At 48.4% G+C, this 23,092-nt stretch overlaps 2 protein-coding genes and 1 non-coding gene across 3 annotated transcripts; 1 reads left to right on the top strand and 2 right to left on the bottom strand.

Annotated features, from left to right (window-relative positions):
* Positions 1–6: 6 nt before the first annotated feature.
* Positions 7–3,976, top strand: TCF19 (transcription factor 19). The gene is made up of 4 exons (XM_061147127.1): positions 7–344; positions 765–1,332; positions 2,394–2,949; positions 3,204–3,976. Exons 2-4 carry the CDS (start codon positions 1,095–1,097, stop codon positions 3,442–3,444), a joined length of 1,035 nt encoding a protein of 344 aa, XP_061003110.1. The 5' UTR covers positions 7–344; positions 765–1,094; the 3' UTR covers positions 3,445–3,976.
* Positions 3,977–5,287: 1,311 nt separating this feature from the next.
* On the bottom strand, positions 5,288–9,810 carry POU5F1 (POU class 5 homeobox 1). Its single transcript, XM_061146128.1, has 5 exons — positions 9,406–9,810; positions 6,576–6,696; positions 6,144–6,274; positions 5,658–5,816; positions 5,288–5,554 (listed from the first exon to the last, which is right to left on the bottom strand). The coding sequence occupies exons 1-5, from the start codon at positions 9,808–9,810 to the stop codon at positions 5,288–5,290; spliced, it is 1,083 nt and encodes a 360-aa protein (XP_061002111.1).
* An 8,967-nt stretch (positions 9,811–18,777) lies between these two features.
* LOC133060057 (U1 spliceosomal RNA) lies at positions 18,778–18,941 on the bottom strand. The gene has a single exon (XR_009693722.1). It is a non-coding gene; the product is annotated as a U1 spliceosomal RNA (small nuclear RNA).
* Positions 18,942–23,092: the final 4,151 nt, after the last annotated feature.

Genomic DNA, 23,092 nt, shown 5'->3' with positions numbered 1-23,092 from the left:
CTCCTCCCAACTCCGGGAACCCGGGAAAACTTGTGAACTAATCAGAAAAAGCGGAAGGCGGGAGATCCCAGGGCGCCACCCAATGGAGAGAAGCAGGGCAAACGAGATGGCCAATCAGAAACGGCTCGGGGGACGGGCTCGCTCCGCTCGAAGTCCAGATCCGGGAATTCCGAAGGCGGGGTCGGCGATGCCCGCGCGCGGAGGCCGCGCCCCTCCTGGCCCTGGCTTCTTCGCTGTCAAACAGCCGCAGGAGCACCAACCCCGGCCGTATCCCGACAGGTCCTGGGCTGCGGCACAGGCTGGCATTGCCTGGAGAGGGAACCATTCCGAGACTGCACAGCGCGGTAGATACAAATCCGGGCTGGGGCGGGGAGGGAAAAGGCTGGATTTGTCTTGAATCATCCCGGGAAGCCCTTTCCTCTGTTTTTATCCCACCTGGAGAAACCAGAAAGCAGGGGTTTGGCTCCACTTTGTTGGACAACGTAGAGCCCCGTTTGCACTGCCTTTGAGGGGTGACTGAGTACACTTCCCACTGGGGTTCAAGCTAGCTAGTTATGAATGAGGGATTGGTTAGAAGAGTGAAGCGTGAGCTAGCAGGAGGGTTACTCTATTAGGAAAAGCAGGTTTGACAGGAAGAAGCTTCTCCAAATTACACTGAAGTGACAAGTTAGTATATCACACAGAGGCAGCACCCCTCCCCCGCCCCCCACACCTACACTTCGAATTGCCCTAGAAGCTGCCTAATGTATTGTTGACTTGCACAGATTGAAGGCTCCTGGAATATTTTGCGGCCTGAGGGAGGATCCGATTCAACTTCGTGCCACAGGACGCCTTCTATTTTGCACTACACTGGAACTTTCACCAAATTTTTTCAGTCGCAAAGCTGTTGACAGCCAATTTTGCATCGCATCCTAGGGTCCCTGCACCCTGAATTTGCCCTACTCAGGGAGTGTGCTCAAAGTCGAAATTGCACGAAGGATAGCTCAAGTTTGCATCAGACGGAAAGTGAATTTAGGCCAGCTGTGCATGGCCCAGGGCGTGGACAAGGTGATGGATTCCTGAAGTGAAGAGGTGGTGCCGAGGGGGCCCCGCCCATGCTGCCCTGCTTCCAGCTGCTGCGCATAGGGGTCGGCAAGGATGTCGATCTCCACACCTTCCACCCCCCCAGTGGAGCTGGCTGCACCTACCGCTTGGGTTGCAGGGCCGATCTCTGTGATGTGACCCTGCGGCCACAGCACGAGCCAGGCTTCATCTCTGGGGTCCACGCAGAGCTGCATGCGGAGCGCCAGGGTGATGACTGGAGGGTCAGCCTGGAGAACCACAGCAGCCAAGGTGAGGAGTGAGCAGGGCAGCCTTATGCCGGGGCAGTCGCAGTTCTGGGCTGGAATGAATTAAGAGACTCCATAGGGACTCTGCCGGCCTCCCAAACTCCCCATCAGGTTGGATGGACGGTTGTCATGCAGACTGTCTTTCCACCAGAAATGTGCAGTGTCAGAAGCTCTTTGTGGGGCTGATCCTGTTTAGCTCCTAGAGGGGGTGGGAGGTAGATCCACAGCCTGGAGCGTCACAGTGGGGTTGTTCTGAGACCATGGTGGGAGGAGGAGGGGCAAGCTTAGACTTCAGTTTCCAGATTGTTTAGACACTTGTTCTTGCCTTAGGGCAGTTGTGATATATGTTGAATTGTTTTAATTATCTGGACATGTGCCTTACTCTCTGTCTTGGAGGCAGTTAGGCAGCCTCAGAAGGCCTGGATTTACATGAGTTCTGCTGTTGGCCCCTGGTAACATCACTCAGGCCTGCCACTTCACCTCTCTAAGTCTTAGTTTCCTCTTAGCTAAAATATATCTTTGAAAAAAATAAAATAAAATATGTCTTTGCAAGTGGGGAGTGGACAACTTCAATTGGCCAACATTCATTTCCTGATTATTATGAGACAAGAACTGTTTTATGTGCATTAAATATAGGTGAGCACAAATGCCCCATTTTACAAAAATGAAGCATAAAGAGGCTGACATGTCCAGGGTCACGTGGCAGGTAAATGGTGGAATTTGGATTTGAACCCAGATAGTCTGAGCTATGCTGATAAGTGCCGAGTTGGAGCTGAGAGTGAGCATCTCTGAGACCCAGACCTTAGTGGATTGAGGGAAGTTCATTCCATGTGCCTTGAGGGAAAGCATAAGAAAAAAAAAGAGAAAAACTCATTCTTAGCTCACAGGGAGTTTCTTATCTGATGACACCTACTACTGAGGGACTTAGAATGTGAGGATTTCATGACATGCATGTGTTCTTCCTCGTATTCCCCAGAAAACCAGACAGGACCAGATTTCTCCACTTCTGACCGGTCGTTTGTTTTTTTCATTCTCTGTATCTGTCTGGTGCCCCATAATCAACAGGGACTTTGGTCAATAACGTCCGACTCCCAAGAGGTCACAGGCTGGAGTTGAGTGATGGTGATCTTCTGACCTTTGGCCCTGAAGGGCCCCCAGGAACCAGCCCTTCAGAGTTCTACTTGTTTCAGCAAGTCCGAGTCAAACCTCAAGATTTTGCTGCCATTACTACCCCACGATCTAGGGGAGAAGAGGGAACCGGGGTTGGTTTCCGGCCCATGCTGCCCTCCCAGGGGGCTCCACAGCGCCTCCTCAGCACCCTCTCCCCAGCCCCCAAAGCAACGCTGATCCTCAACTCCATTGGCAGCCTCAGCAAGCTCCACTCCCAGCCCCTCACCTTCTCACGGAGTGGGGGTGGGCCACAGAGTCTGCCTGTTCCCACTCCCACCGGGGAAGTGGGGACCGCCCCTTCTGCCCCACCCCCAAGAAACCGGAGGAAGTCTGCTCACCGCGTGTTGGAAGAACTGGATGATGAGAGAGAGGCTCCCAAGTGCCCCTCACCAGTCCTGACAGAGCCTAAGAAGAAACTCCGTGTAGAGAAAACCCCACTGACACCCAGTGGGTAAGTGAACTTGGCTTTATTTCACTGCCTTTGGTTCTTTTAGAGCCCTAGGCTGAGATGTACCTATCTGCTTGGGTGGTGGGTATGGGAGGTAGAACACCTGTTGCAATGACAAGATCTGGGATAGCTCTGCTAGCCAGATTCACCATTAGTCTAGTGAATCTCTATGGGTTCCCTCTGCAGTTATCCCAGGGGGGAAGTTCCAGGCTTCTGCAGGTTTCCAGTGACCTTGGTTTTTGTGTCCCATTCTTCAGAAATCGACGTGGGCGTCCTCGGAAGCACCCACTGAGCAACCCCAGGGCTCCCCCTGCAGTTGGGGGCGGGGAGCCCTGTGCAGCCCCTTTTTGCTGCCTACCCCAAGAAGAGACAGTGGCCTGGGTTCAGTGTGATGGCTGTGACATCTGGTTCCACGTGGCCTGTGTTGGTTGCAGCATTCAGGCTGCAAGGGAGGCTGACTTCCGGTGCCCAGGCTGTCGTGCAGGCATCCAGACCTAAGGCCCACCACCAAAGCAACAGAAGACAGAGCCGGCACCTCCAGGCCAGGGGTGGACACTAAGGGTGCCAATGGATGCTAAGAGCTGCCCTCTTCTGTCCTTGCCTCTCCAGGAGGGAATGACTACAGGAGAAGTGTCCACTCCTGTGGATTATCAATTCAAGGCCTGGAGCAGGGCCTCGTGGCCACGGTGACAGAAAAGATGGCTTCCTGCCAAAGATACTGCTGCCTCCAGGATGTTACCAGTGAGCTGGAAATTCCCACTGTCACAAGCTGTGGGTCCTTGCTGTGTGGACATTAGAATGTCTGTGGTCAAGAGCACCCATCAATTGTACAGGTCATGCCTGGGAAGTTATAAGCTCCAGCCTTGAACAAGCAAGTTCTTAATGTTTTTGATGGTATCGCCTAAGGTATCTCTGGGAAAACCTAGAGCACAGACCCCAAACTTCCTTACATTGTGGGTAATCCTGCTGCTGACTGTGACCTGACTTCAGAGCTTTGCTTCCATTTCCAAATAAAGAATGAGCAGCTTCATACGCTCTAAGGTATTTGCTCTTTGTGTGGGTCTGATACTCCTTGCTTTCCAGCTCTTGAGAGAATGGAGTTGGTTAAAGTCTGGAAAATTAATTCAGATACTTACAGGAAGAGACAAGCAGATGAGGCAGAGGAAAACAGGAAAAGGGGAATCTAGGTAATTACAGTTGCTAATTTAAAGGAAAACATTCACTGCCGTTAAAATAAGGTAAATTGGATTTGGTCAAATTCATGAGGGTGGTGGAACTTCTACAAGTTTCATCAGTACTACCAAGAAGAGAAAACCTGAGACACCAGCTAGAGCAGATGCCAACCTGGTCCAGTATCGATATAACCCACATATGCTACATTGAGTCTCTTCTGAGTCGCACACCAAGCCAGCACACTGTCAAAGCAGTGTTTCTATAGTTCTTACTAGGAAAGTCCTGTCTTGACCTATCTTATTGCAACCTGCATGTCCATCCCCTTCCTTCTCTACTTAGACTTACCAACCAAAGTTTTTTTATGGATCAAGGAAAGGCTCCAGAGCAAGAGCCCTAATTAGGAAGTGGCAGAGTCAGGACTAAAGGGTGTGTAGTGGTAGGTGAGTCACAGACAAGGCAAAAACCTTAAGTGAAAACCAAATGGACCCCAGTATCAAGAAAGCCCAAAGTGGAGTTTCTGGTTGGGGTGATATACAGAAGAAATGAGTCAAGGCTTGATTTCTTAGCACAAAGGCCACTGAGGACTACAGAGTAGAATGGGGGAAAGCAAAAAACCAGATCCTAGTAGGGAGCAGACTATGTAATAACTGCATCTTTGGGCAAAGGTGTTCCATCTCCAATTTCCACAGGACCGCAAGTCACAGGCTCCTAAGAACTAGCTCACACTTATAAAGAGCCCTATCCATATAAACTTGGGATCCAACCCCACACCTCCCTCTGACATTGTGACTCTGCGCAGTGTAAACAGCAACCTTCGTTTCGGGGTCGTTTGGGTCGGAGAGCTGTTAACACACACTATTAAATATCCTATCCACTCTTCAATAACTAGAGGATAAACCAAAGACAAAAATGTCCACCTACTAGGTCCCAGGCTTCTTTATTTAAGAACAAAGTGATGAGTGATGTGGGGATTAAAGTCAAGAGCATCATTGAACTTCACCTTCCCTCCAATCAGTTTCCCCAAACTCCCTGCCCCTACACCCATTGTGTTCCCAATTCCTTTCTTAGTGAATGAAAAACTTAATCCCAAAGCCCTGGCACAAACTCCAGGGTTCTCTCCCTAGCTCTCCCCTTCCTCTGCCCCCCATTCCTGGGGTGAGCAGGCACCTCAGTTTGAATGCATAGGAGAGCCCAGAGCGGTGACAGACACCGAGGGAAAGGCCTCACCCTCAGGGAATGGGACTGAAGAGTACAGCGTAGTGAAGTGAGGGCCCCCATAGCCTGGGGTACCAAAATGGGGCCCTGGCGCCAGAGGAAAGGATACGGGTCTCCCTGCGAAAGGAGACCCAGCAGCCTCAAAATCCTCTCGTTGGGAGTAGTCATTGCTTGATCGTTTGCCCTTCTGGCGACGGTTGCAGAACCACACTCGGACCACCTAGGAGTGGAGGACACGGGAGAGGGGCATTGGGTCATGAGATCTGGGAGGTGTGACTGGGGAGGAGGAGATGGAAAACGGGAACAGAGACAGGTGCACTCACATCCTTCTCCAGCCCGAGCTGCTGGGCGATGTGGCTAATTTGCTGCAGGGTGGGCTTTGGGCACTGCAGGAAGAGACTCTCCAGGTTGCCTCTCACTCGGTTCTCAATACTCGTCCGCTTTCTCTTCCGGGCCTGCACAAGGGTCTCTGCCTTGCATATCTGGGCAGGTGGGGAGGAGATGACAAGGAAAGAAATGGGTGGGCAAGCCCCAAACGTGCTAAGGATCAGTATCAGGGGGACAATGACTTTAAGAGCCAACTGTTCAGGAGTACCAGCCAGTTGTCACCAGGGCCAGGAGGTATGAAAAAGATCCTGGAAAGACAGGTTTAGACAAGTGACCCTGGACCTGCTCTCAGCAGAACAGAGGAATCACACTTCATGCCACTGAGGGCCACTGGCTCCCAGAGGGCACGCTGCCAGCCAGAGATGAAAGCAGTGAAAATCAGACGAGATAGGGCCGTCCCTGTGCATCCCTCCCACCCTCACCTCCTGCAGATTCTCGTTGTTGTCAGCTTCCTCCACCCACTTCTGCAGCAGGGGCCGCAGCTTACACATGTTCTTGAAACTGAGCTGCAAAGCCTCAAAACGGCAGATAGTCGTTTGGCTGAACACCTTTCCTGGGGAGGTGGGTTGGAAGAAGCAAAGTGAGGTAGCAGGTAGGGCCCCTTTGCCCCAAGACCGACACAGGCCTTGCCACCTGTTCCCACCCTTCCAAGACCCCACACCGGATACTCTTCCCAGAGAACTCAAAAGTCCATGTCGAGTATCTTCCCCCCACCCCACCCTCACCCATAAAGAGGGTAGCAACACCCTCCCCCACTCCCTTGGTGGGGAGGAAAGGCCCCAATTCAGGGATGTTCATTCCAGGGCAGATGTAGTTCGTGTTTCATGGGTCAAAACATGCTGCAGGAGACTCACCAAAGAGAACCCCCAGGGTGAGCCCCACATCGGCCTGGGTATATCCTAGGGTGATCCTCTTCTGCTTTAGGAGCTTGGCAAATTGTTCAAGGTCTTTCTGAAGAGCTTTGATGTCCTGGGACTGCATTTTAAAAGGCAGAGGATATGTAAGAACATGTGACAGCTATCCACCTCACCCTCTCTTCCATTTGGGCCCCAAGGTATGTGAGAGTATCTCTGCCTCTAGGCTGCCCACCTAACAACCAGAAATAACACAAATGTCATCTAGCCCAGAAAGCAACACATCCACCAGATGCAGAACACCATTCAATAATGGAAACAGAAGCCCTAACCTCAATGAGGACACATGTCAGGTTAGGAAGGGGGCTCCTGCCTTTCAGTTCTTTAGTACTCACAAAAGCTTTTGACTCTAGTATTAACCCCAGTTTGAGGAAGTTTTGCATCTAGAGAAATACAGAGCACCATGTCTCTGATTCTCTCCAGATTACTTTGAAGGTCCCACAAACCACAACAAGATATGCACATTCACAAACACATGCACACTACAAAACATGTCATACGAGGTATGAATAAAGTGTTTTCTATATAGTTAGTGCTCAATTTTTAAAAACCTGATTATCCCTTATTTTTAAATAAAATATTTTTATTTATTTTCTTGCAATATAAAAGCATCCTCATTGACAAATTCCACAGATTTATTAAGCACCTTCTGTAAGCCAGTGGCTACACAAAGTAGACAAAAAACCCTGGCCCCATGGAGCTTTCATCGTGATGAAATAATTCTTATTCAGTAGGTTAGAAGTGCTACGGGCAAAAGTAAAGCAGAGTAGGGAATTATGGGGAAGGGGACAATTTTGAATAAGACAGTCAGAGGTCATGTTTGAGCAAAAGGAAGGAGTTAAGTGGAAAGGCCCCGAGGTGGGCAGTAGCAAAGTCAGCAGCAAGGCCAGTAACAAAGCTAGCATGGCCAGAGAAGGGTGAGGGCTGAGGAAAGGGAAGAGGAGCTAATGTGATCAGAGAAGTGAGCCAGACAGATCCTGCAGCTGCCATCATGACTAAGTTTTACTCAGAGAAATGGAAAGTCGCTGAAGGGTTTTGTGCAGTGAAATGACCTGACTCTTGATTACTCTGGTTGATGTACTGACCACAGAGTAAGGAGGCAACTGCAGCAATCCCAGCATAAATAGATGATGGCGACTGGGACCAGGATGGCTCCAAGTGATCCATTCAGCATCTCTATCCAAGGTAAAGATTGCGGTATTTCCAAAGGACTGGATGTAAGGATGTGAAAGGAATGAGGATGACTAATTTGAGCCTTGAGTTTCTGGGTAATGGACAGGGGGGGGCAGTGCAGGGAGCCATCCCAGAAGGAGACTGAACATGTGGTGGTTATGTCTACAAGACATTTGAGCCCTGACAGTGGATGAAAGGAAAGGTAGACAGAACAAAGGTGGATGAATGGAGCCTCTCCAATAGCAGGCCAGTGGCCAGAAGATGAAGAAGAGTAGTCAGGCCTGTGTGCAGTCCTAGAAACCTAAAGAAGTATTGGGTTGGCCAAAAAGTTCATTTGAGCATGAATGAACTTTGCGGCCAACCCACTATCTGATGGGACGTCAGTCCCGTCAAACTCAAAATAGGCCAACTTCTGCTCAACCAATGTCGCAAGCCTGTAAATGTCAGCTCCTCCCATCTTGGCTTTTCTGAATCATATTTTGGGGATTTGAAATAAGATGAACCCCAGTTCAAATTCTAGCTTCACCATTTAGCAGTTAAGACCCATGAAACAGGCTAATAATACCTCCCTAGGAGATTTTGTGCTGGTTAATGAGATAATGATGTAGAAACTGAGCCCACAGCCAGGCACTTAGGAAATGGACCACAATTGGCAGCCATTATCATTCAAGGCTCAGCAGTCGCCTCCAGCAAAGAGAGTCTAGAGCTACTTGGTCAGCTGAAACCAATCACACCTCCTCCGGAGAGGTCTAAAGGCTTAGTACTTCATCTCTAATTGCTTGCACTTGTCTCTTCCTCAGACTAGAAGATATATCCTTAATAGTCCCCAGCGGGTTAGATGCAGAAGACTTCAATCCCTCAGCAAACTCTCCATTTGAGGAATGGCCTGCAGATGACTTGTTCCCCTTTTCTCCCCCTGTTCACTGCTTATGTAATTATGGCTGAAATTGGTGTTCCAGCTTTCTTATAAGGGGGTGTCAGGGTGTGCACTCTGCCTGACTGTGACTTATTGGGAGCAAGGCAGAGGTCAAGGGAAGACAAGCCCTAAACTTGATGGAAGGAAAACCCAGACTCCACACATTCACACAGCCCAAACAGGAGCTTCTATCAGAAACCAGTCACACCCTAGACTCTCAGGAACAATAACCCTGGGATAAGCACTGTTTTCACCCTCGGGCCACACTTAACCCTAAGGCCCGAGATCCCGGGTCTGATAAGGCGCAAATTTCCCAGAAGGGATCCAGGTAGAAGGGGCTCAGACCCCAAGCTAGGTCTGGTGCTGGCTGGTAATGAGTGACCCGACCCAGGTCAGACCTAGGAAGTGGAAGGACCTACTTGACAAGGGCCGAGGGGGGAAGCAAGGCCGCCTTCCGACTGCCCCAGGCCGCCCTGCCCTCACCTGCGGTTCTCTCTTAAATTCCGGCCCCTGGTTCCCACCTGGCTCCAGCTCAGAGCGGCCTGCAGCCGCCACACACCAGTCCCTGCTCCGGGGAGCTGCCTCCGCCCGCTCCCTTCCTGGGTCCCCGACCACCTCCCCTCGCGTGGCCGCCCCCGGCCCGCGCGGTCACCGGTCTCCCGCCCCCAGCAGTTCACTCGCCTCCTCAGGGTTCGGCTCCAGCTTCTCCTCCTCCAGCTTCGCGGCGCCTGCGGGGGCGGCGCAGGGGTCCGGGGAGGCCCCCTCGGAGTTGCTCTCCACCCCGGCTCCCGCCTTGCTCTCGGGTTGAGGGGTCTCCAGGCCGCCTGGGGGCACCGGCCCCACTCCAACCTGCGGCGCACAGTAGGCCATCCCTCCGCACAAGTCATAGGGCGGGGTGCACGGAGGAAGCCCCCACACCTCGGCGCTGGGCACAACCCCTGGCCCGATCCCCGACCCACCGGGAGGCCCTTGGAAGCTCATCCAGGTCCGAGGATCAACCCAGCCCGGCTCTGACCCTCCCGGCCCATCACCTCCACCGCCCGGCGGGGGCGAGAAGGCGAAGTCAGAAGCGAGGTGTCCCGCCATGGGGAAGGAAGGCACCCCGAGCCGGGGGCCTAGGAAAACGAGGGATCTCCTAGAGACTGCTCAACACCTCTCTCCCTCCCCAATCCCACCCACTAGCCTTGACCTCTGGCCCCGCCCCCTGGATGGGTTGGGGGAAGGGACGGTGGGGGTGGGAGAAACTGAGGCGGAGGGTGTTTGCCTGCTGGTGGCAGCGGTGTCTGGAAGGGGAAAGCCAGGGATCTCCACCCAGGCGCCTCTCCAGGCCCCAGACTCCTAGGCTCTCGGTGCAGGTCCCCCATGCGGGCCTTCACTTCCAACTCCCAACAGGCCGCCCAGCCCTCCCCACGCTCACACACAGCAGGGTGAGGGGTCCCTTCCATACCCCCTGCACGTTCTTCAGGACCCCTCTACAGACACCCTGGCACCGTCTCCTCACCCGAGCCCTGCCACCCTCTCAACTCCTCAAACATTTATGCTGTATGTGTCAAGTCCCGCTGGGGCTACTCCTCAATTTTTAACAGGCTCCTTCCCCATTGTCCTCCAGCATTGCAGTCCAGGAACTTAGGCAATTCCCGTTTAGACAACTGGCCAGATTCGTTTCCCTGGTGGCTCAGATGGTAAAGAGTCTGCCTGAAATGCCAGAGACCCTGGTTGTATCCCTGGGTTGGGAAGATCTCCTGAAGAAAGAAATGGCAACCCACTCCAGTATGCTGGTCTGGGAAATCCCATGGACAGAGGAACTCGGCTGGCTACAATCCCTGGGTCGAAAAGAGTCGGACATGACTAACACTTTCACTTTTCAAAACTGTGATGCCTGGCACCCCTCTGCCCAGCCTGCTAAAATCCACCCCATCACCAGGGACAGGCTGCCAGACCAGCTTCCATTCCATCCCCAGCTTTCCTGACTCCAGAGGCCCCTCACCTACCAGACCAAGGGATGGAAACCCTACTTTCCCTTCTAGGGGCCGGGATGTGGACTGACTAGGCCTGAGTCTCCCTACCTTTGTCCAGCCAGAGGGACTGGACACACCACCCCACGGGTCCCCCACTGTGGGTCCCGCACATCAAGTTCCTTGCCCCCCTCTTCAGAGACCCAGATATCTAGAACCATAGTTGAAGGTTCTCCCTCCCCCTCCTACCAGCCCAGACCTCCAGCCCTAGGCCCTGGGTGGGGAAAGCCTAGGAGGGAGAAGGGGAGAAAAAAAAATATCTGACTTCAGGTTCAAAGGGGCTTGGGAGGGACTGGGGGAAGGGGCCCGGACAATGGCCTTGGCTGGACAATCCTGGTCCCCAGAGGGGGCAGCTCTAACCCTAAACAAGTGCTCAACCCTTGAATGGGCCTGGATGGCTCCCCTGGGGACAGCTTCCTGCCCCCCAACCCCCAGCCCCAATCCCCTCCCAAGAATCCCCTTCAGAGCAGCTAAAAGAGCTCCTGAAGCAACCCCCCCCAACCCCTCAAAGACTGTGAGCCTCAGACAGGGCCGCCCACTGGGGCCTAGGTATCCCGTCCCCCTCTAGAGGACACAGGCATCCAGCCTCATCTTCTACCCCTCCCCCAGCCCCCCAGGCCTTTGTTTAGGGGGGCTGGCAAAAAGATGAGGAGGAGCTGGAGAGTGACTTGGGGTGGAGGTGCAGGAAGCCTGCCCTAACTAAGCTCTCCCACAGGTTTTGGGCTGGTCCTAAGGGCTCACACTGCAGGCTTAGTGCTTATTCTCTGTTTGCAAGAGAATAGCTTTCAGATTGCCTGTCTGCTAGGAATGATGTTTGTCTGTCTGCTCCCCAAACTTGCCCCAGATGAAGGCCCCGAGGTGAACTGGGGGGACTCCGGAAAGGCTGTGGACCAGAGCTCCATACACCTTGGAAGGCCAGAATCCTGAGCCTGGAACATGGAACTCTGTCGACTTAGACATCTCTTAATCCCCGCCCTGTCTGAGGCTGTTTGCTCAGCATCTGCCTTCTGAGGTGCTGGGGGTCCTGTTGGGGGTCCTCTTGACTGTGGCCTGCCGCCTTCACCTTGGTCACATCTGGGAATCCTTTGAGCCTGTTTTTGTTTTTTTTCCCCCTCTCTCCTAAAATCATATCACATAGCCCCTGTTCCAGCCCATCTGAGTACTTTTTGGGCAACTAATATATGCGTGCATTTCAAGACTTCCCATAGATCTGATGAAAGATCTACAGGGCAGCGAAACTGGAGCTATATTTGCCTCTAAACCACTAACTACCAAAAAAACTGATAGATTAAGGGACCTGGTGGGGGTGGGGAGATGTGCTTTGGACCAGAAGGGGCCCCTCCCCAGCCATCTCCCCAACCCCCAAGACAGAGCCATCAGGGCCCCTTTGTCATGCATCTATCTGCTGTCTGCCGAGAAGACAGCCTCCCAGAGGAGGGGGAGGGGCGGACCTAGGAAATCTACAGCAGCGCTCCTTGCCACCCTCTAGGCTCCCAAAATCCCTTCTCCCCATGTGGCCCCTGCACCGCTGTCTTCCCAGCAGCCCCTGAAACACCTTCTGCCTTTCCCCCCACTCAACAATACCCTTTTGAGATTACAATCAGTAATCTGATTGCTCTAAGTGGTATGTTTCTTGGCAAGAGTCCCATACCAGAGGGAGAGACAGGAGGGGAGGGTGCCTGGGTGCCTGGTTGGCTGGTAGCCAGACATCTGAGTCAGATCAGTCCTGTGCTTGCCTGGAGTCCGACCCAGAACCTTAGTGGAAAGTTAAGTTTGTCTGCAGTTCTTTCCAGCCCTGTCCTGGGGTGCTGAGGCTGGCAAGGCTGAGGCACCCTCCCCTCCCCTCCCCACCCTCCTGTTAAACCTGAAGGGTAGGCAGCTTCACTTCTGCCCAGGCCAGCTCTCTGCAAGCCCAGAGGAGACTGCAAGCCAATTGAGTCATCAGACCTGGCTCCTCCACCCTCTTGGGTCTTGTGCGTGCATGGTGCATGCTCACTTGCTTCAGTTGTGTCCAACTCTTTGCAACCCCATGGACTGTTGCCTGCCAGGCTCCTCTGTCCATGGGATTCTCCAGTCAAGAATACTGGAGTGGGTTGCGATGCCCTCCCCCAGGGGATCTTCCCAACCCAGGGATCAAACTCGAGTCTCCTGCATTGGTAGGTAGGGTAGGTAGGTTCTTTACCACTAGCGCCACCTAGGAAGCCCTTCTTGGGTGTGTGTGTGTGTGTGTGTGAGAGAGAGAGAGAGAGAGAGAGAGAGAGAGAGAGGGAGAGAGAGAGAGAGATGCTCAATCGTGTCTGACTCTTTGTGACTCCACCAACTATAGTCCGCTAGGCTTCTCTGTCCATGGAATTCTCCAGGCAAGAATGCTGGAGTGGATTGCTGTTCCCTTTTCCAGGGGTTCTTCTCCACCCAGGGATCGAATCCTGGTCTCCTGCATTGCAGGCAGATTCCTTACCATTTGAGCTACAGGGAAGTCCTCTTGGGTCTTAGGGAGTCATTAAAAAACAAGTCCTCCAAGCGAATTTAGAGCTGGGCTAACAAACTCTCCACATAATCCTTTATTATGAGTGCAATGTCTAGACCCTGCACAAAGACAAATGCAAGTATCTGGTTATAGAACGTGACCCAGGGAGGGCAGGTGAGGGCCACCACTCCCTGCCAAGTGTGGCTGGCCTGGCAAGGTTGCCTAAAGGTGTGATGGTGGTCTTGCTGCTGTCAGCCCAGCCATCACTTCACTGGTTGGGAGAACCTGCTGAAATGGTTCATGGGGACCAATGGAGTCTTGCTCTAAACCAGGGTAGCAAACCACTTATTTTGACTTCTGGCTTCTATCAAGGCAGAAAGAAGAAAGGGAAAGAATGGAGGACTGAAGAGAGAAGGGTTCAGGCTTTGTGCAGTTTGGGAAAATACTCCCTGTATCTCAATTTACTCATATTCCACTGCTCACAGTAAACCAACCCCCTTCTTCTCAACAACTGACCCTATGACCTCTCCTGAGAGGTCTGCAAACTGAAATCTTTTCCCAAATCCAGATAGTGTTACCCCAAATCTAGGAATCAGCTCTCTGCTTGTAGTCTGCCGGGAGATAGAGAGGTGAGAGTAAGAGGAAGGGGAAGCCAGGAGAAGAAGTTGAAAAGCAAAGGTAACAAATATATTCTGTTACCACCACCAGGAGGTAACTGCATTAAGTCTGCACTATATCCCTCCAAATGTTTCTTTAATGACATATAAGCATATGTCTACATATCTGAGGGTTTTTTGTTGTTGTTCTTACAGAAATAGGCTAATACTGTTCATGAGTTCAGTCTCTCAGTCATCTCTGACTCTGTGGCCTGTAGCCCACCAGGTTTCTCTGTCCATGGACTTTTCCAGGCAAGAATACTGGAGCAGGTTGCCATTTCCTTCTCCAGGGGATCTTTTAGACCCAAAAATCGAACTTGAGTTCATTAATATTATGAACCTACTGTTCATAATAGTCTGCAATTCATAGATGTCCCTCTGTATATATAAATTAAACTCCTCTTTTTAATAACTGCATATCAGTCTATAATATGGGTATATCACAATTTATCTAGCCTTTCACTTGATGAATATTTGATCTGTTTCCAGCTCAACACTACAAATAAATCTACAATAAACATCCTTAAATGTTCTTAACATGGTATCTCTATAGGAGATACTCCCCACCGTAGATTGCTGGGTCAGAGGGTGGTAAGTATTTTCGTTTACATTGTCAGATTATGTTTATAATCAAGGAAACTGTCTCCAGTCTCCAAAGTTTCCATTTTAAAGAACACCCCTGTCCCTGTCTTTATCAGCTGTAGATGTTATGGCTAATCAGTTGAGTGATCTTTCATGAGTCTGTAGACCATTTGGAATTATAATTAAAGCTTTTAATGAGGCTGAACTGCCAAGTTTATCTCTGCCTCAAAGGGACTTCACCTCCCCTAGTAATTCAGCCAGGATCAGTGCTACTTTGTTCCTCAGTAGCCTGGTTCTGCAGCTGGCTAAGGTCATGGTACCCATGCTGAACACCACAGAATGTAGTCAAGGGCTTTGAGAAGTTTGGAAGAAGGTTGGATCTACAAGTGTGAAGTGTGGGTAGGCAGTGGTAACTAGTAGAAGTGACCTGGGCCTATGTCCTTGGGGAATGGTCTCTTCACCCCACCTGTCTTCCTTGTTCTGAAATGAGCTTGCTCATCTCTCAGGAAGCCTGAAAAGAATTCAGTCAGAAAGACATTATTTACCTGTGTCCAGACTTGAATTCCAGTAGAGTTCTGGAACCTGTCATAACCTCTGTATCAGCTCTATCCAGGTGACCTTCCCTGAATTGTCCGTGTCCTCCCTGGTGGCACTAGTGGTAAAGAACCTGCCTGCCAATGCAGGAGAAATAAGAGTCTCCGGTTCCATCCCTGGGTCAGTAAGATCCCCTGGAGGAGGGCATGGCAACCCACTCAAGTATTCTTGCCTGGAAAATCCCATGGACAGAGGAGACTGGTAGGCTACAGTCCATGGGTTGCAAAGAGTCGGACACGACTGAAGATACTAAGCCCCCTCACTCCAGTGATGGGGATGGCACCCAATTTGAACACAGAAGATTATTGCAGCCTTCTCTAGTGTCTTCATTGCCCCTAGACAGTAAACTCTTTGAGAGCAGGAGCTGTCTTACTCTTTTGCTTACCCCCAGAGACAAGCACAGCTCTTGGAACTCAGTAGGCACTCAGTTGTGAAGTGGATGGGCCAGTGTGGGGCATAAAAGGTGGAAAGGCAGAGACCCCAGAAGGAGAAGGGCCCACAAAACGCAAAAGCAATTTCTTCTTCCTTCCTTCCCAGTTCTAGCCATTGTAGAGAGAGGGGTGCCCGGTGAATCAGAGGGGTTGAGTTTAGTTCCTTGGAGGGGATGGGGGAGGGGAGAGAGGAGGCTTCTCCACTCTTTTGGCGCAGATGCAGCTGATTCATTATCCCCAGTCTCACCACCCATTCAAAGTCTTCCTCCTTCTTTGGGGTCCTGAGATAGGATCATGGAAACAAGGCAGGCCTGAAGGGAGGAGTCCTGGGTACCCATCCAGCTTTGCTCCTGGGCAATGTTGTAGACTGATTATTTAAACCCTGGAATCTCAGGTATAGATTTCTGAAATGGAAAGTTCCTCTTCACAGGAACACTGTGAAGATTAAAGGAGACAGTAATCTTAAATTCCTGGCAGGGAATTCCCTGGAGATCCAGTGGTTGGGACTCCTTGTTTCACTGCCAGGATTGGGTTTGATTTGGGAAATTCGGAAACATCAGGCATGCCTCGCAGCACGACCACAACAAAACAGAAAGAATTTTTTTTTTATTACAAACACATTTAAATTGAGGTATGATTTATGTATTTATGAATAGAACACTTCAGTGAATCTAATGATAATTTTTAACAAATACATGCAGCTATGTCATCCAGAGCCCTATCAAAAGATAGAATGTTGCCTTCACCATTCTAGTGAATGGTGAACATTCCCTTTGCTCCCTTTCATTTTCACTGATCTAGTGACTATCACCATAAAGTCGTTTTGCCTGTTTTAAAACTTCATACAAATGTACTCACAGAGTATGCTTCTCTGTGTCTGGCTTTTTGCATTTGGCATAATATCTCTGTGATCCATAGATATTGGATCCATGTTGTTATATGCATCAGTAGTTCTTCGCTTTAATTGCTGAGTAGTATTCCCTTGCTGGGCTTCCCAGGTGACACTAGTGGTAAAGAACCTGCCTGCCAATGCAGGAGACCTAAGAGACATGGGTTTGATCCCTGGGTCGGAGGAGGGCATGGCAACCCACTCCAGTATTCTTGTCTGGAGAATCCCATGGACAGAAGAGCCTGGCACGCTACAGTCCACAGGGTCACTCAGAGATGGACACCACTGAAGCAACGGAACACAGCATACCACATTCCTTTGCAGACTGGACCATGATTTTTGGACATTTGAGGGTATTTCCGGTTTTTAGCTACTACAAATAAAGCAACTAAGAACATCCTTATATATTGTTTTCAGGGACATCTTCATTTTTTTTGAGTAAATACACAGACATAATGTAATACTGGTTATAAAGTCTTTGTTGTTTTATTTTCTTTGAAGATCCATAACATAATTTCCAAAGTGATTGTTTTATATTCCTATAGGCAATGGATAAGAGTTCAGGTTATTTCACATTTTTGCCAACATTTATAGTTATTAATCTTTTTACTTTTTGATGGGTGTGTGGTGGTGGTTTAGTAAGTTGTATCTGACTCTTGTGACCCCGTGGACTGTGTAGGCTGCCAAGCTCCTCTGTCCATAGGATTCTCCAGGCAAGAATAACTGGAATGGATTGCCATTTCCTTCTCCAGGGGATCTTCCTGACCCACATTGCAAGCAGATTCTTTACTCACTGAGCTGCAGGGGAAGCCAGTGATTTCTAAGTTTTGACTTTGTATTTTGCCCTGACTTTTTTTTCTGAGAACTTTTTCACATACGAATTTCAATTCATGTATCTTTATTATAAGCCAGACACAGAGAAGGCCATACTCTGTGAGTGCCTTTGTATGAAGTTTTAAAACAGGTAAAACGACTCTATGGTGATAGTTACCAGATCAGTGAAAATGAAAGGGAGCAAAGGGAATGTTCTAGGGTGAAGGCAACAGTCTTTTTTTTTTTTTTTCTCTTTTTGGGGGGGAGCATTCTATATTGTGAAAAGGGCTGTGGATGACACAGCTGCATGTATTTGTTAAAAATCATCAATAAAAAAAAATCATCAATAGATTCACTAAAGTGTTCACTATACTTACATTTGTAAAGTCCCTATTTAAGGGTTTTACTTATTTGTGTTGTTTGTCTTTTTATCATCAAGTCATGAAAGTTGTTTATATACTCTGGATACAAATCCTTTGTCAGATACTCTATTGCAAACATTCTAACAAAGACCCCCCCCCCCCCCACTTTTTTTTTAAAGCTTCAGGTGAGCAAAATCTACTGATTTTTCACACATTATTGAGAAAATGGACCAGAGTGTGAGTTTCTAGCTAGCCCCCAGGAACTTCACATTATTGTCTTTGTATTCAGAAACCAGGCCGAAGTACTTCATTTCTCTGAGGGACCCAGGAGCTATTGGAGGAATTCATTCTTCAGTTTGTAAAACCTATTTCAGAAGATCTCTCTGAAGATTGTGGAAAGAGCTAAATAAATGTTAATTCCCTTTCTCTAGGCTCTGGATCCAAAGAATGCTCAGAATCCAACCCCGCCTCCCAGTCCTGCCTGCCCACCCACCCCCAGAGTTTGACACCCAAGGCCTATTTGTGCTTGTGGTCCTTACCTCATCCTTCTTTCTTGGTTTCAGTCACTTCATTTGGTTTCTGCTCACATTCCTCAAGGAAGTCCTTCTGGTCAAGGTCACTAACAAAGTGTTATTAATTCTAGTGGAGATGTCTATGTCCTCATCTTTCTTTACCTCTCAGCAGCCTTCCCCACATTTGGCAACTCTTCCCTTTATTTAGTTTGTTCAGTTCTTTTGGATTTACTCCACAATTTTTTTTTACAAAGTATTAGAATAGAGAAAGAACTACAAGAAAGTTTTATAGACTCACCACCCAGGTTTGTCAGTTTGTAACATTTTAATATTACTTGTAATATGTGGTATGCATAGTCAACAGTAGAAACTTATGTAGACAGTCTTCATTTGTGGTTTTGATATTCATGTTTCGGTTAACATTTTCCTGGCCAGGATGGCCTGGGATGTGTGTATGTGTGTCTTGAATTTGATGTATGCTTTTATCTTACTAAAGACTTTTAGTAAAAAGGATTTACTAAGTCCTTTTGTTTGGCATTTTTTGACTCTGGGGAATTTCCTGGTGGTCCAGTAACTAAAACTCTGCTCTCCCAAAGCTTGCCAGCTGAGGGTTTGCCTGTTGCAACTAAAAAGATCCTGCATGTGGCAGCCCAGACCCTGTGTAGAAAGACTGTCTAAATTGTTTCTTGTTAATCTATCATTCTTTAGCCTACTTTTTTTTTTTTTTTTTACCAGGGGAAAGCGCGAACGCAGTCCCCCACCACCACAAATTATACAGTCGAGTTTCCCACATTTGGGGAAATCGCAGGGGTCAGCACATCCGGAGTGCAATGGATAAGCCTCGCCCTGGGAAAACCACCTTCGTGATCATGGTATCTCCCCTGCCAGGTAAGTATTCTTCTTTAGCCTACTTTTTAAATTAACATTGTATATGAGATGAACCATGCTTATGCGAATAGTTTATTTGTTTCCATTGCTGGATAATAGCCATGGTATGAATGCATGCTCAGTCCCTCAATCCTGTCTTTTTGACCCCATAGACTGTAGCTCACCAGGCTCCTCTGTCCATGGGATTCTCCAGGCAAAAATACTGAAGTAGTTTGCCGTTTCCTCCTCCACGGGATCTTCCCAATCCAGGGATGGAACTCTTGTTTCCTGTGTCTCCTGCATTGGCAGGCAGATTCTTTACCACTGAGCCACCTGGGGAATGGTATGAATTTGCTACAATTTATCTCTCTTTTTACTTTTCATTGACTTTTCCTTTGTTTTTTATCGCAGACCTGCTGCCTGCAGTGAACTTTCGTCTCCTTGGTCCCTATGTGTCACGCTAGAATATGTCTGTAGGAGTGGAATTATTGCACATCTTTACCATGAGATGCCAAACTGTTCTCCAGAGTGATTGTATGAATTTATATTTATGATCCAACTCCCCACCCCCACCCCATGCACCCTTAAAGCTATGACATACTGTTCTAGCTTTCTTCTTACCACACTGGCTGTTCCTTCTCAATCTCCTTTGCTGGCTCCTTTTGCTGTAAATTTTGGCATGTTTAAGAGCTTTACCTGGGCTTATTATTCTGTTCCTACTAACTTCCTAATTGGTCTAGTTCTATCCAGTCCCAGGGTTTTAAATATCATCTATACACAGATGGCTTCCAAATATGTATGCCTGCATATTTCCATGGGCTTCCCAGGTGCTTCAGTGGTAAAGACTCCGCCTGCCAATGCAGGAGATACAGGAGACCAGTGTTTGATCCCTGGGTCCGGAAGATCCTCTGGAGGAGGAAATGGTAACCCAGTCCAGTATTCTTGCCTGGAAAATTCCATGGACAGAGGAGCCCAGCCGGCTACAGTTCAAAGGGTCGAAAAGAATTGGACTTAACTAAGCACACACACGCACACACACACACACACACACATATTCTCATAGTTTAGAAAATAACCATATCAAAATAGGTACTCAAATATATTACAGATGGGATTGTAAACTTGTAGTGTTTTCTCAAAGGGCATATGACAATCTCTGTCCAAGTTTTTAAAACGCATACACCCAGCAGTACAACTTCTAGGAGTATATCCAAAAACATACTGGCATATCTGCAAAATGACTGTATTCAAAATTATATGTTGTGGTATTCACTTTAAAAGAAAAAAAATCCAGATGCCTACAAGTAAGGAACTGGTTAAGAAACACTGCATATCTATAAATAAAGTACCATAAGCAATTTTTAAAAAAATAAAAGGACTTTCTTGGAGATCCAGGAGTTAAGACTCTCTGCTTCCATTGCAGGGGTTATTAGTTGGATCCTTGGTCGGGGAACTAAGATCCCACTTGCCTCCTGGTGCAGCCCAAAACAAACAAACAAACAAGAACAAAAACGAAAAATAAAGACATAGGAAGCTCTTGATATCTATCTTCATGGTATCTTGTTAAATGTAAAAAAGTACGTTGCAGGAAAGCATATATTGTCTTATATGAAGGGGAAAAGAATATATATGTATAGAACTTTGTTTGCTTGCATATGCATGAAATGTCTTTGGAGGATTAAACAAGAAATTCCTATCAGTGGTTGCCTGTTAAGGATGGGATAAGAGTGAGAGAGACTCCTAGCCTTTTTGACACATTTGAATTTTGAACCAAATCAAAATATAAAGTAAAAGATAATTCCAAAGGAGAAAAATGGAACTGAAAAAAATTAAAAATAACTTGAAGAGTTTTAACCTTCATTAAGGTTTTTTAATGTCTCAAAATTATATCATTCTCTGATAATCATTTCGTAATGTATGTAAGTCAAATCAGTATGCTCTACATCTTAAATGTGTACAGTACTGCTGTATGTCAATTATATCTCAGTAAAACTGGAAGAAAAATAGATTAAGGTATGGAAATAGATATATTAGTCCTTGAATTATTACTACCATTTTACTTTAGTATGTTGTTTTTCTTTTAGTTGCATTTTCTTTCTTTACATATCTGTCTTTCGTTCATTAAAAGATAAAATAAGGGCACAATTAATCAACAAATGAAAGTTGTTTGGTCAAGGAAATTGGCTATTTTATTGTTATTCTTTTGGCCTAGTTGTGTGACTTGTGGCACCTTAGTTCCCAGACCAGAGATGCTAACCAGCCCACAGCAGTGAAAGCTCCATGTCTTAACCACTGGTGAAACTGCAAGTGATAGTCGCTCATTTGTGACTCTTTGCGACACCAAGGACTGTAGCCTGCCAGGCTCCTCTGTATAGAATTCTCCAGGTGAGAATACTGGAGTGGGTAGCCATACCCAACCCAAGTATCAGACATGAGTCTCCATCATTGTAGGCAGATTATTTAGCATCTGAGTCAGAGGGAAGCCCCTTAACCTCTGGACTGCCAGGCAATTCCCACTTTAAAAAATTATTTTTTTTTTAATAGTATTTGACAAATTTTTGATTTAAGCAGAAAAGCCCAATCTAGGAGTTTCCCAGGTGGCTCAGTGATAAAGAATTCTCCTGCCAATGAAGGAAACCCTGGTTCAATCCTTGGGTTAGAAGATCCTCTGGAGGAGGAAATGGCAACCCAAGGAGGAGGAAATGGCAACCCAATCCAGTATTCTTGCCTGGGAAATCCTATAGACAGGAGCCTGGCAGCCTGGAGTCACAAAGAGTGGTTCATGACTGAGCATGCTCGCCCAACCTACAAAGCATTCTTTTGGTGTTTGGACCAACCGTTGTAGTTTCAGCAATCTCAGGTCGCCCTCTAGCGTCCATGTCAAGGTCTCAATAATTAGATAAATCACTTAGGTGTTTCTCTTGTGTGCTTAGTCGCTCAGTCAAGTCCAACTCCTTGCGACCCATGGACTGTAGCCTGCCAGGCTCCTCTGTTCATGGGGGATTCTCCAGGCAAGAATACTGGAGTGGGTTTCTATGTCCTTCTTCACGGGATCTTCCCAAACCAGGGATCAAACCTAGGTCTCCTGCATTGCAGGCAGATTCTTTACCATCCAGCCATCAGGGAAGCCCAAACAGATGTGGGCTCAACCAGGATTTGAACCCAGGACCTCTCACACCCGAAGCGAAGACACACTCCTAGAACAACGTGCCTCTTTGGTGTTTCTCCTAGGATACCTGACTGAAGCCATTTGCCAACACTTTCAGGGCCCTCATTATTAGCCCATTCTGTTAACTTGCAAGTTTGTCCATGTCTGTCACCTTATGTTTCCCTGTCTGGATCAGAAAGTGTGATCAGAGCTCCTTTGTCATCAGAGGCCCAAACATTTGAGGTAGAGTGAGAGGAAGGCCTGGAGGTCAGTGTCCTGAGGGGTGAGGAAGGACCTGAGGGGGCAGGAGCCAGTCTGTGGAGCTGCAGCAGCCCCAGGTGATGAGTGTAGAGCTCTGCTTCCAGGGCACCCTCTCTGACCTCAATGTCAGGTCCCTTCCTGGCTATCTGCCGCTCCTGTGACCCCAAGGCAATCAAACACTGGGTCACTGGGGTACATGCGGTGCCAGGGTGGGTCAGGTGTGGTCTGGTTTATTCTACACCTCATAGTTACCTTCTGATATTAGAAACCAAACTAGACTCACAAACCTTTGCTCTTCCTGCAAGAAAGTGGTTCTAGTGTAGTTCTCAAAGTGCAGACCCAAAACAGGCTACACTGGCATCACCTGGGATGCAGTTTTCAGGACCTACCCCAGACCTACAGATGAGAACTCCAGGGGTGGGGGCCCAGGCCTTTGCATTTTAACAATCCCTCCAGCAGAATTTTCCTGTTCAAATCAAGCCCTGCCCTGCCCACTCCTCATCTCAATATTTAGTAATTGTGATTCCTGAGCAGTCAGATGTTGGGGGCATTCTTTCTTGCCAGGAAAGAAACTGGCAAAGCTCCCCAGTCAGCTTAGTCTGAGTCGTGTCCTGGCCTAGGCAAAGGAATGCATGTCCTGGATTATGAGTCGTGTTCATTAGTCCTGTGTGTCCATTGGGTTCCTACTTATACTCAAAATGCAGCTCATATATGCTGTCTCTTTCATAAGGTTTTTGTAACTCCTTGCTCAAAGCTGCCAGGCTACATATA

The sequence above is a fragment of the Dama dama genome, chromosome 7, assembly GCF_033118175.1.
Source record: "Dama dama isolate Ldn47 chromosome 7, ASM3311817v1, whole genome shotgun sequence".
Lineage (NCBI taxonomy): Eukaryota > Metazoa > Chordata > Mammalia > Artiodactyla > Cervidae > Dama > Dama dama.
This window is presented reverse-complemented; position numbering and strand designations above follow the sequence as displayed.